The following is a 12,442-nucleotide window of genomic DNA, read 5'->3' on the forward strand; positions in this document are numbered from 1 at the left end:
ACCTGACGATCGATGCCCCTGACGATCGATGTCCCTGACGATCGATGTCCCTGACGATCGATGTCCCTGACGATCGATGTCCCTGACGATCGATGCCCCTGACGATCAATGCCCCTGACGATCGATGCCCCTGACGATCGATGTCCCTGACGATCGATGTCCCTGACGATCGGTGTCCCAGACGATCGGTGCCCCTGACGATCGATGTCCCAGACGATCGATGTCCCTGACGATCAATACCCCTGACGATCGATGCCCCTGACGATCGATGTCCCTGACGATCGATGTCCCTGACGATCGGTGTCCCAGACGATCGGTGCCCCTGACGATCGATGTCCCAGACGATCGATGTCCCTGACGATCGATGTCCCTGACGATCGATTACCTGACGATCGATGTCCCTGACGATCGATGTCCCTGACGATCGATTACCTGACGATCGATGCCCCTGATGATCGGTGCCCCTGACGATCGATGTCCCTGACGATCGATGTCCCTGATGATCGATGTCCCTGACGATCGATGTCCCTGACGATCGATGTCCCTGACGATCGATGTCCCTGACGATCGATGTCCCTGACGATCGACGTCCCTGACGATCGGTGTCCCTGACGATCGATGTCCCTGACGATCGATGTCCCTGACGATCGATGCCCTGACGATCGATGTCCCTGACGATCGATTACCTGACGATCGATGCCCCTGACGATCGGTGCCCCTGACGATCGATGTCCCTGACGAACGATGTCCCTGACGATCGATGTCCCTGACGATCGATGTCCCTGACGATCGATGTCCCTGACGATCGATGCCCCTGACGATCGGTGTCCCTGACGATCGGTGTCCCTGACGATCGATGTCCCTGACGATCGATGTCCCTGACGATCGATGTCCCTGACGGTCGATGTCCCTGACGATCGATGTCCCTGACGATCGATGTCCCTGACGATCGATGTCCCTGACGATCGATGCCCCTGACAATCGATGTCCCTGACGATCGATGTCCCTGACGATCGATACCCCTGACGATTGGTGCCCCTGACGATCGATGCCCCTGACGATCGATGTCCCTGACGATCGATGCCCCTGACGATCGATGTCCCTGACGATCGATGTCCCTGACGATCGATGTCCCTGACGTTCGGTGCCACTGACGATCGATGTCACTGACGATCGATGCCCCTGACGATCGATGTCCCTGACGATCGATGCCCCTGACGATCGATGTCCCTGACGATCGATGCACCTGACGATCGATGCCCCTGACGATCGATGTCCCTGACGGTCGATGTCCCTGACGATCGATGCCCCTGACGATCGATGTCCCTGACGATCGGTGTCCCTGACGATCGATGCCCCTGACGATCGATGCCCCTGACGATCGATGTCCTTGACGATCGATGCCCCTGACGATCGATGTCCCTGACGATCGGTGTCCCTGACGATCGATGTCCCTGACGATCGGTGTCCCTGACGATGGATGTCCCTGACGATCGATGCGCCTGACGATCGATGTCCCTGACGATCGATGCCCCTGACGATCGATGCCCCTGACGATCGATGCCCCTGACGATCGATGCCCCTGACGATCGATGTCCCTGATGATCGATGTCCCTGACGATCGATGTCCCTGACGATCGATGTCCCTGACGATCGATGTCCCTGACGATCGCTGCCCCTGACGATCGATGCCCCTGACGATCGATGTCCCTGACAATCGGTGTCCCTGACGATCGGTGTCCCTGACGATCGATGTCCCTGACGTTCGATGTCCCTGACGATCGATGTCCCTGACGATCGGTGTCCCTGACGATCGGTGTCCCTGACGATCAATGCCCCTGACGATCGATGCCCCTGACGATCGATGTCCCTGACGATTGATGCCCCTGACGATCGATGTCCCTGACGATTGATGTCCCTGACGATCGGTGTCCCTGACGATCGATGCCCCTGACGATCGATGTCCCTGACGATCGATGTCCCTAACGATCGATGTCCCTGACGATCGATGTCCCTGACGATCGATGCCTCTGACGATCGATGTCCCTGACGATAGATGTCCCTGACGATCGATGTCCCTGACGATCGATGTCCCTGACGATCGATGCCCCTGACGATCAATACCCCTGACGATCGATGCCCCTGACGATCGATGCCCCTGACGATCGATGTCCCTGACGATCGGTGCCCCTGACGATCGATGTCCCTGACGATCGATGTCCCTGACGATCGATGTCCCTGACGATCGATGTCCCTGACGATCGATGTCCCTGACGATCGATGTGCCTGACGATCGATGTCCCTGATGATCGATGTCCCTGACGATCGATTACCTGACGATCGATGCCCCTGACGATCGATGTCCCTGACGATCGATGTCCCTGACGATCGATGTCCCTGACGATCGATGTCCCTGACGATCGATGCCCCTGACGATCAATGCCCCTGACGATCGATGCCCCTGACGATCGATGTCCCTGACGATCGATGTCCCTGACGATCGGTGTCCCAGACGATCGGTGCCCCTGACGATCGATGTCCCAGACGATCGATGTCCCTGACGATCAATACCCCTGACGATCGATGCCCCTGACGATCGATGTCCCTGACGATCGATGTCCCTGACGATCGGTGTCCCAGACGATCGGTGCCCCTGACGATCGATGTCCCAGACGATCGATGTCCCTGACGATCGATGTCCCTGATGATCGATTACCTGACGATCGATGTCCCTGACGATCGATGTCCCTGACGATCGATTACCTGACGATCGATGCCCCTGATGATCGGTGCCCCTGACGATCGATGTCCCTGACGATCGATGTCCCTGATGATCGATGTCCCTGACGATCGATGTCCCTGACGATCGATGTCCCTGACGATCGATGTCCCTGACGATCGATGTCCCTGACGATCGACGTCCCTGACGATCGGTGTCCCTGACGATCGATGTCCCTGACGATCGATGTCCCTGACGATCGATGCCCTGACGATCGATGTCCCTGACGATCGATTACCTGACGATCGATGCCCCTGACGATCGGTGCCCCTGACGATCGATGTCCCTGACGAACGATGTCCCTGACGATCGATGTCCCTGACGATCGATGTCCCTGACGATCGATGCCCCTGACGATCGGTGTCCCTGACGATCGGTGTCCCTGACGATCGATGTCCCTGACGATCGATGTCCCTGACGATCGATGTCCCTGACGGTCGATGTCCCTGACGATCGATGCCCCTGACGATCGATGCCCCTGACGATCGATGTCCCTGACAATCGGTGTCCCTGACGATCGGTGTCCGTGACGATCGATGTCCCTGACGTTCGATGTCCCTGACGATCGATGTCCCTGACGATCGTTGTCCCTGACGATCGGTGTCCCTGACGATCGATGCCCCTGACGATCGGTGCCCCTGACGATCGATGTCCCTGACGATCTATGCCCCTGACGATCGATGCCCCTGACGATCGATGTCCCTGACGATCGATGCCCCTGACGATCGATGTCCCTGACGATCGATGTCCCTGACGATCGGTGTCCCTGATGATCGATGCCCCTGACGATCGATGTCCCTGACGATCGATGCCCCTGACGATCGATGTCCCTGACGATAGATGTCCCTGACGATCGATGTCCCTGACGATCGATGCCCCTGACGATCGATGCCCCTGACGATCGATGTCCCTGACGATCGATGTCCCTGACGATCGATGACCCTGACGATCGGTGTCCCTGACGATCGATGCCCCTGACGATCGATGCCCCTGACGATCGATGCCCCTGACGATCGATGCCCCTGACGATCGATGTCCCTGATGATCGATGTCCCTGACGATCGATGTCCCTGACGATCGATGTCCCTGACGATCGATGTCCCTGACGATCGCTGCCCCTGACGATCGATGCCCCTGACGATCGATGTCCCTGACAATCGGTGTCCCTGACGATCGGTGTCCCTGACGATCGATGTCCCTGACGTTCGATGTCCCTGACGATCGATGTCCCTGACGATCGGTGTCCCTGACGATCGGTGTCCCTGACGATCAATGCCCCTGACGATCGATGCCCCTGACGATCGATGTCCCTGACGATTGATGCCCCTGACGATCGATGTCCCTGACGATTGATGTCCCTGACGATCGGTGTCCCTGACGATCGATGCCCCTGACGATCGATGTCCCTGACGATCGATGTCCCTAACGATCGATGTCCCTGACGATCGATGTCCCTGACGATCGATGTCCCTGACGATCGGTGTCCCTGACGATCGATGTCCCTGACGATGGATGCCCCTGACGATCGATGTTCCTGACGATCTATGCCCCTGACGATCGATGTCCCTGACGATCGATGTCCCTGACGATCGGTGTCCCTGACGATCGATGTCCCTGACGATCGATGTCCCTGACGATCGATGTCCCTGACGATCGATGTCCCTGACGATCGATGTCCCTGACGATCGATGTCCCTGACGATCGATGTATCTGACGATCGGTGTCCCTGACGATCGGTGTCCCTGATGATCGATGTCCCTGACGATCGATGCCCCTGACGATCGATGTCCCTGACGATCGATGTCCCTGACGATCGGTGTCCCTGACGATCGGTGTCCCTGACGATCGATGCCCCTGACGATCGATGTCCCTGACGATCGGTGTCCCTGACGATCGGTGTCCCTGACGATCGATGTCCCTGACGATCGATGCCCCTGACGATCGATGTCCCTGACGATCGATTACCTGACGATCGATGTCCCTGACGATCGGTTACCTGACGATCGATGTCCCTGACGATCGATGTCCCTGACGATCGATGTCCCTGACGATCGATGTCCCTGACGATCGATGTCCCTGACGATCGATGCCCCTGACGATCGGTGTCCCTGACGATCGATGTCCCTGACGATCGATGTCCCTGACGATCGATGTCCCTGACGATCGATGCCCCTGACAATCGATGTCCCTGACGATCGATGTCCCTGACGATCGATACCCCTGACCATCGGTGCCCCTGACGATCGATGTCCCTGACGGTCGATGTCCCTGACGATCGATGTCCCTGACGATCGATACCCCTGACGATCGGTGCCCCTGACGATCGGTGTCGCTGACGATCGGTGTCCCTGACGATCGATGCCCCTGACGATCGATTACCTGACGATCGATGTCCCTGACGATCGATTACCTGACGATCGATGTCCCTGACGATCGATGTCCCTGACGATCGATGTCCCTGACGATCGATGTCCCTGACGATCGATGTCCCTGACGATCGGTGCCCCTGACGATCGGTCTCGCTGACGATCGGTGTCCCTGACGATCGATGCCCCTGACGATCGATGCCCCTGACGATCGATGTCCCTGACGATCGATGTCCCTGACGATCGATGTCCCTGACGATCGATGTCCCTGACGTTCGGTGCCACTGACGATCGATGTCACTGACGATCGATGCCCCTGACGATCGATGTCCCTGACGATCGATGCCCCTGACGATCGATGTCCCTGACGATCGATGCACCTGACGATCGATGCCCCTGACGATCGATGTCCCTGACGGTCGATGTCCCTGACGATCGATGCCCCTGACGATCGATGTCCCTGACGATCGGTGTCCCTGACGATCGATGCCCCTGACGATCGATGCCCCTGACGATCGATGTCCCTGACGATCGATGCCCCTGACGATCGATGTCCCTGACGATCGGTGTCCCTGACGATCGATGTCCCTGACGATCGGTGTCCCTGACGATGGATGTCCCTGACGATCGATGCGCCTGACGATCGATGTCCCTGACGATCGATGCCCCTGACGATCGATGCCCCTGACGATCGATGCCCCTGACGATCGATGCCCCTGACGATCGATGTCCCTGATGATCGATGTCCCTGACGATCGATGTCCCTGACGATCGATGTCCCTGACGATCGATGTCCCTGACGATCGCTGCCCCTGACGATCGATGCCCCTGACGATCGATGTCCCTGACAATCGGTGTCCCTGACGATCGGTGTCCCTGACGATCGATGTCCCTGACGTTCGATGTCCCTGACGATCGATGTCCCTGACGATCGGTGTCCCTGACGATCGGTGTCCCTGACGATCAATGCCCCTGACGATCGATGCCCCTGACGATCGATGTCCCTGACGATTGATGCCCCTGACGATCGATGTCCCTGACGATTGATGTCCCTGACGATCGGTGTCCCTGACGATCGATGCCCCTGACGATCGATGTCCCTGACGATCGATGTCCCTAACGATCGATGTCCCTGACGATCGATGTCCCTGACGATCGATGCCCCTGACGATCGATGTCCCTGACGATAGATGTCCCTGACGATCGATGTCCCTGACGATCGATGTCCCTGACGATCGATGCCCCTGACGATCAATACCCCTGACGATCGATGCCCCTGACGATCGATGCCCCTGACGATCGATGTCCCTGACGATCGGTGCCCCTGACGATCGATGTCCCTGACGATCGATGTCCCTGACGATCGATGTCCCTGACGATCGATGTCCCTGACGATCGATGTGCCTGACGATCGATGTCCCTGACGATCGATGTCCCTGACGATCGATTACCTGACGATCGATGCCCCTGACGATCGATGTCCCTGACGATCGATGTCCCTGACGATCGATGTCCCTGACGATCGATGTCCCTGACGATCGATGCCCCTGACGATCAATGCCCCTGACGATCGATGCCCCTGACGATCGATGTCCCTGACGATCGATGTCCCTGACGATCGGTGTCCCAGACGATCGGTGCCCCTGACGATCGATGTCCCAGACGATCGATGTCCCTGACGATCAATACCCCTGACGATCGATGCCCCTGACGATCGATGTCCCTGACGATCGATGTCCCTGACGATCGGTGTCCCAGACGATCGGTGCCCCTGACGATCGATGTCCCAGACGATCGATGTCCCTGACGATCGATGTCCCTGACGATCGATTACCTGACGATCGATTTCCCTGACGATCGATGTCCCTGACGATCGATTACCTGACGATCGATGCCCCTGATGATCGGTGCCCCTGACGATCGATGTCCCTGACGATCGATGTCCCTGATGATCGATGTCCCTGACGATCGATGTCCCTGACGATCGATGTCCCTGACGATCGATGTCCCTGACGATCGATGTCCCTGACGATCAACGTCCCTGACGATCGGTGTCCCTGACGATCGATGTCCCTGACGATCGATGTCCCTGACGATCGATGCCCTGACGATCGATGTCCCTGACGATCGATTACCTGACGATCGATGCCCCTGACGATCGGTGCCCCTGACGATCGATGTCCCTGACGAACGATGTCCCTGACGATCGATGTCCCTGACGATCGATGTCCCTGACGATCGATGCCCCTGACGATCGGTGTCCCTGACGATCGGTGTCCCTGACGATCGATGTCCCTGACGATCGATGTCCCTGACGATCGATGTCCCTGACGGTCGATGTCCCTGACGATCGATGCCCCTGACGATCGATGCCCCTGACGATCGATGTCCCTGACAATCGGTGTCCCTGACGATCGGTGTCCGTGACGATCGATGTCCCTGACGTTCGATGTCCCTGACGATCGATGTCCCTGACGATCGTTGTCCCTGACGATCGGTGTCCCTGACGATCGATGTCCCTGACGATCGATGTCCCTGACGATCGATGTCCCTGACGATCGATGTCCCTGACGATCGATGTCCCTGACGATCGATGTCCCTGACGATCGATGTCCCTGACGATCGATGCCCCTGACGATCGGTGCCCCTGACGATCGATGTCCCTGACGATCTATGCCCCTGACGATCGATGCCCCTGACGATCGATGTCCCTGACGATCGATGCCCCTGACGATCGATGTCCCTGACGATCGATGTCCCTGACGATCGGTGTCCCTGAGGATCGATGCCCCTGACGATCGATGTCCCTGACGATCGATGCCCCTGACGATCGATGTCCCTGACGATAGATGTCCCTGACGATCGATGTCCCTGACGATCGATGCCCCTGACGATCGATGCCCCTGACGATCGATGTCCCTGACGATCGATGTCCCTGACGATCGATGTCCCTGACGATCGATGTCCCTGACGATCAATACCCCTGACGATCGGTGCCCCTGACGATCGATGTCCCTGACGATCGGTGTCCCTGACGATCGATGACCCTGACGATCGGTGTCCCTGACGATCGATGTCCCTGACGATCGGTGCCCCTGATGATCGATGTCCCTGACGATCGATGTCCCTGACGATCGATGTCCCTGACGATCGATGTCCCTGACGATCGATGTCCCTGACGATCGGTGTCGCTGACGATCGATGTCCCTGACGATCGATATCCCTGACGATCGATGTCCCTGACGATCGATGTCCCTGACGATCGATGTCCCTGACGATCGGTGTCCCTGACGATCGATGCCCCTGACGATCGATGCCCCTGACGATCGGTGTCCCTGACGATCGATGTCCCTGACGATCGATGTCCCTGACGATCGGTGCCCCTGACGATCGATGCCCCTGACGATCGATGCCCCTGACGATCGATGTCCCTGACGATCGATGTCCCTGACGATCGATGTCCCTGACGATCGGTGCCCCTGACGATCGATGTCCCTGACGATCGATGTATCTGACGATCGATGTCCCTGACGATTGATGTCCCTGACGATCGGTGTCCCTGACGATCGGTGCCCCTGACGATCGATGCCCCTGACGATCGATGTCCCTGACGATCGATGTCCCTGACGATCGATGTCCCTGACGATCGGTGTCCCTGACTGGTGCCCCGGGTGATTGATACCAATGGCGTGCAGACACCCTGATAATCAGTATTACTCATAGTGACATAGGAACAGGAGGAGGCCATTAAGTGCCTTGAGTCTGTTCTGCCATTGAATGAGATCATGGCTGATGTGCGACCTAACTCCGCATATCCGCTTTTGGGTCATATCGCTTAATACCTTTGGTTAGCATTAAGCTGTCAATCTTCAATTTATAATTAACAATTGACCCGGCATCAATAGCCGTTTGTGGCAGAGAGTCCCGGACTTCCAGCACCCTTTGTGTGGAGAAGTGTTCCCTAATTTCACTCCTGAAAGGTCTAGTTCCAATTTTTAGGCTATGCATCCCAGTGCGAGACTCCCCACCAGTGGAAATAGTATCTACCCTATCTGATCCCTGTAATATCCTGAAAACTTCGAACAAATGGGCACCTAACCTTCAAAATTCTAGCCAGTACAACTCAAGCATGTGTGATCTCTCCTCGTAACTTTGCCTTTTTATTTCCATATTTATTGCTGTCCCTCTCTCTCTCCCTCTCACTATCTCTTTGTCTCCCTCTCCCCCCTCTCTCTCGCTCTCTCCATCACTCTGTCTCCCCCTCTCTCTCCCTCTCTCCCTCTCTCTCACTCCCCCTCTCTGTCTCTATCTGTCGCTCTCTCTCTCTCCCTCTCTGTATCTCTCTGTCTCTCTCTCTCTCCCTCTCCCTCTCTTTGTCTCTCTCTCTGTCTCTCTACCTCTCTCCCTCCCTTTCTCTCTCTCCCTCTCTCCCTCCCTTTCTCTCTCACCCTCTCTCTCTTTCTCTGTCTCCCTCTCCCTCTCCCTCCCTTTCTCTCTCACCCTCTCTCTCTTTCTCTGTCTCCCTCTCCCTCTCTCTCGCTTTCTCTCTCTCTCTCTGTGTCTCTCGCTCTCTCCCTCTCCTTCCCTCTCACTGTTTGTTTCTCTCCCCTCTCTCTCTCTGTCTCTCTCTCCCACTCTCTCTCTCTCTCTCTTTCTCCCTCTCTCTCTCCCTCACTCTCTTTCTCTCTCTGCCCCTCATTCCCTATCTCACTCACTGTCCCTCCCTCCCTCTCTCTCTACCTCTCTCTCTCTCTCAATGCCTCTTCCTCTCTCCTTCTCTCTCTCTGCCCCCCTCTCTCTCTCTCCCTCTCTCTCTTTCCCTCTCTCACTGCCTCGCCCTCTCGCCTTCTCTCTCTCTCCCTCTCACTTTCTCCCTCTCTCTCTCTCTCCCTCTCTCACTGCCACTCCCTCTCTCCTTCTCTCTCTCTCTCTCCCTCTCTCACTGCCTCTCCATCTTGCCTTCTCTCCCTCTTTCCCTCTCTCTCTCTCACTTTCCCTCCTCCTCTCTCTCTCTCTCTCTCCCCCTCTCGCACTGCCTCTCCCTCTCTCCCTGTCTCTCTCTCTCACTTTTTCCCTCTCTCTCCCTCCCCCTCTCTCCCTCTCCCCCTCTCTCACTGCCTCTCCCTCTCTCCTTCTCTCTCTCTCTCTTCCTCTCTCACTGCCTCTCCATCTCTCCCCCTCTCTGCCTCTCCCTCTCTCACTGTCTCTCCCTCTGTCACTCTCTCTCTTTCCCTCTCTCTCTCTCACTGTCCCTCCCCCTCTCTCTCTCTCCCTCTCCCCCTCTCTCACTGCCTCTCCCTCTCTCCCTCTCTCTCTCTCCCTCCCCCTCTCTCCCTCTCCCCCTCTCTCACTGCCTCTCCCTCTCTCCCCCTCTCTCTCTCCCTCCCCCTCTCTCTCTCTCCCCCTCTCGCACTGCCTCTCCCTTTCTCCCCCTCTCTCTCTCCCTCCCCCTCTCTCTCCCTCTCTCGCACTGCCTCTCCCTCTCTCCCCCTCTCTCTCTCCCTCCCCCTCTCTCTCTCTCCCCCTCTCTCACTGCCCCTCCCTCTCTCCCCCTCTCTCTCTCCCTCCCCCCCTCTCTCTCTCCCCCTCTCGCACTGCCTCTCCCTCTCTCCCTGTCTCTCTCTCTCACTTTTTCCCTCTCTCTCTCTCTCCCTCTCTCACTGCCTCTCCCTCTCTCCCCCTCTCTCTCTCCCTCCTCCCTCTCTCTCTCTCCCTCTCTCTCACTGTCTCTCCCTCTCTCTTTCACTGCCCCTCCTTCTCTCTCTCTCACTGTCCCTCCACCCCCCTCTCTCTCTCCCCCTCTCTCACTGCCTCTCCCTCTCTCCCTGTCTCTCTCTCACTTTCTCCCTCTCCCTCTCACTCCCTCTCTCACTGCCTCTCCCTCTCTCTCTCTCTCTCCCTCCCCCCTTCTCTCTCTCCCCCTCTCTCACTGCCTCTCCCTTTCTCCCTGTCTCTCTCTCTCACTTTTTCCCTCTCCCTCTCTCTCCCTCTCTCACTGCCTCTCCCTCTCTCCCCCTCTCTCTCTCCCTCCCCCTCTCTCCCTCTCCCCCTCTCTCACTGCCTCTCCCTCTCTCCCCCTCTCTCTCTCCCTCCCCCTCTCTCTCTCTCCCCCTCTCGCACTGCCTCTCCCTCTCTCCCCCTCTCTCTCTCCCTCCCCCTCTCTCTCTCTCCCCCTCTCGCACTGCCTCTCCCTCTCTCCCTGTCTCTCTCTCTCACTTTTTCCCTCTCCCTCTCTCTCCCTCTCTCACTGCCTCTCCCTCTCTCCCTCTCTCTCTCTCTCTCCTCCCTCTCTCTCTCTCTCCCCCTCTCTCACTGTCTCTCCCTCTCTCTTCCACTGCCCCTCCTTCTCTCTCTCTCACTGTCCCTCCTCCCCCTCTCTCTCTCCCCCTCTCTCACTGCTCTCCCTCTCTCCCTGTCTCTCTCTCACTTTCTCCCTCTCCCTCTCTCTCCCTCTCTCACTGCCCCTCTCTCCCTCTCTCTCACTCTCTCCCTCCCCCCCCTTCTCTCTCTCCCCCTCTCTCACTGCCTCTCCCTCTCTCCCTCTCTCTCACTCTCTCCCTCCCCCCTTCTCTCTCTCCCCCTCTTTCACTGCCTCTCCCTCTCTCCCTGTCTCTCTCTTACTGCCCCTCCCTCTTTCTCTCTCTCACTGTCCCTGCACCCCTCCTCTCTCCCCCTCTCTCACTGCCCCTCCCTCTCTCTCTCTCTCTCTCACTGTGCCTGACTCTCTCTCTTTCTCTCCCTCTCCCCCTCTCTCTCACTGCCTCTCCCTCCCTCCTCTCTCACTCTCTCTCCCTCCACCCTCTCTCCCTCTCTCACTGCCCCTCCCTCTCTCTCTCTCTCTCCCACTGTCCCTGCCCCCTCTCTCTCTCTCTCTCCCTCTCGCACTGCCTCTCCCTCTCTCCCTGTCTCTCTCTCTCTCTCCCTCTCGCTCTCTCTCTCTCCCTCTCGCGCTATGCTAGGTTGAGTACGAAGGACTCACGGGTCGTGTGGAGTTTAACAGTAAGGGCCAGCGAATGAATTACACACTGAAGATCCTCGAGCAGGGGAAGAACGGTCACAAGCAGGTAAGGCCTGGGGTTGGACAGGTGGGGAATGGAGCCGTGTTTCCTGGGGTCAGGGGTCATGTAGTTGTTTCATGAGAACATAAGAAATAGGAGCAGGAGTCGGCCATTCGGCCCCTCGAGTCTGCTCCTCCATTCAATAAGGTGCTGACTCTCCCCCCTCCACTGAAGATGCTGACTCTCTCCCCCCTCCCCTGAAGGTGCTGACTCTCTCCCCCCTCCCCTGAAGGTGCTGA

At 57.7% G+C, this 12,442-nt stretch overlaps 1 protein-coding gene across 1 annotated transcript in view; it reads left to right on the forward strand.

Annotated features, from left to right (window-relative positions):
- LOC139241068 (glutamate receptor ionotropic, kainate 5-like) overlaps positions 1–12,442 on the forward strand; it is a 1,689,468-nt gene that overhangs the window by 1,068,005 nt on the left and 609,021 nt on the right. The window contains exon 10 of the mRNA XM_070869761.1: positions 12,105–12,209. Coding sequence (XP_070725862.1) covers positions 12,105–12,209 — 105 coding nt within the window. The remainder of the gene's footprint in view (positions 1–12,104; positions 12,210–12,442) is intronic.

The sequence above is a fragment of the Pristiophorus japonicus genome, chromosome Y (assembly GCF_044704955.1).
Source record: "Pristiophorus japonicus isolate sPriJap1 chromosome Y, sPriJap1.hap1, whole genome shotgun sequence".
NCBI classification, from domain to species: domain Eukaryota; kingdom Metazoa; phylum Chordata; class Chondrichthyes; family Pristiophoridae; genus Pristiophorus; species Pristiophorus japonicus.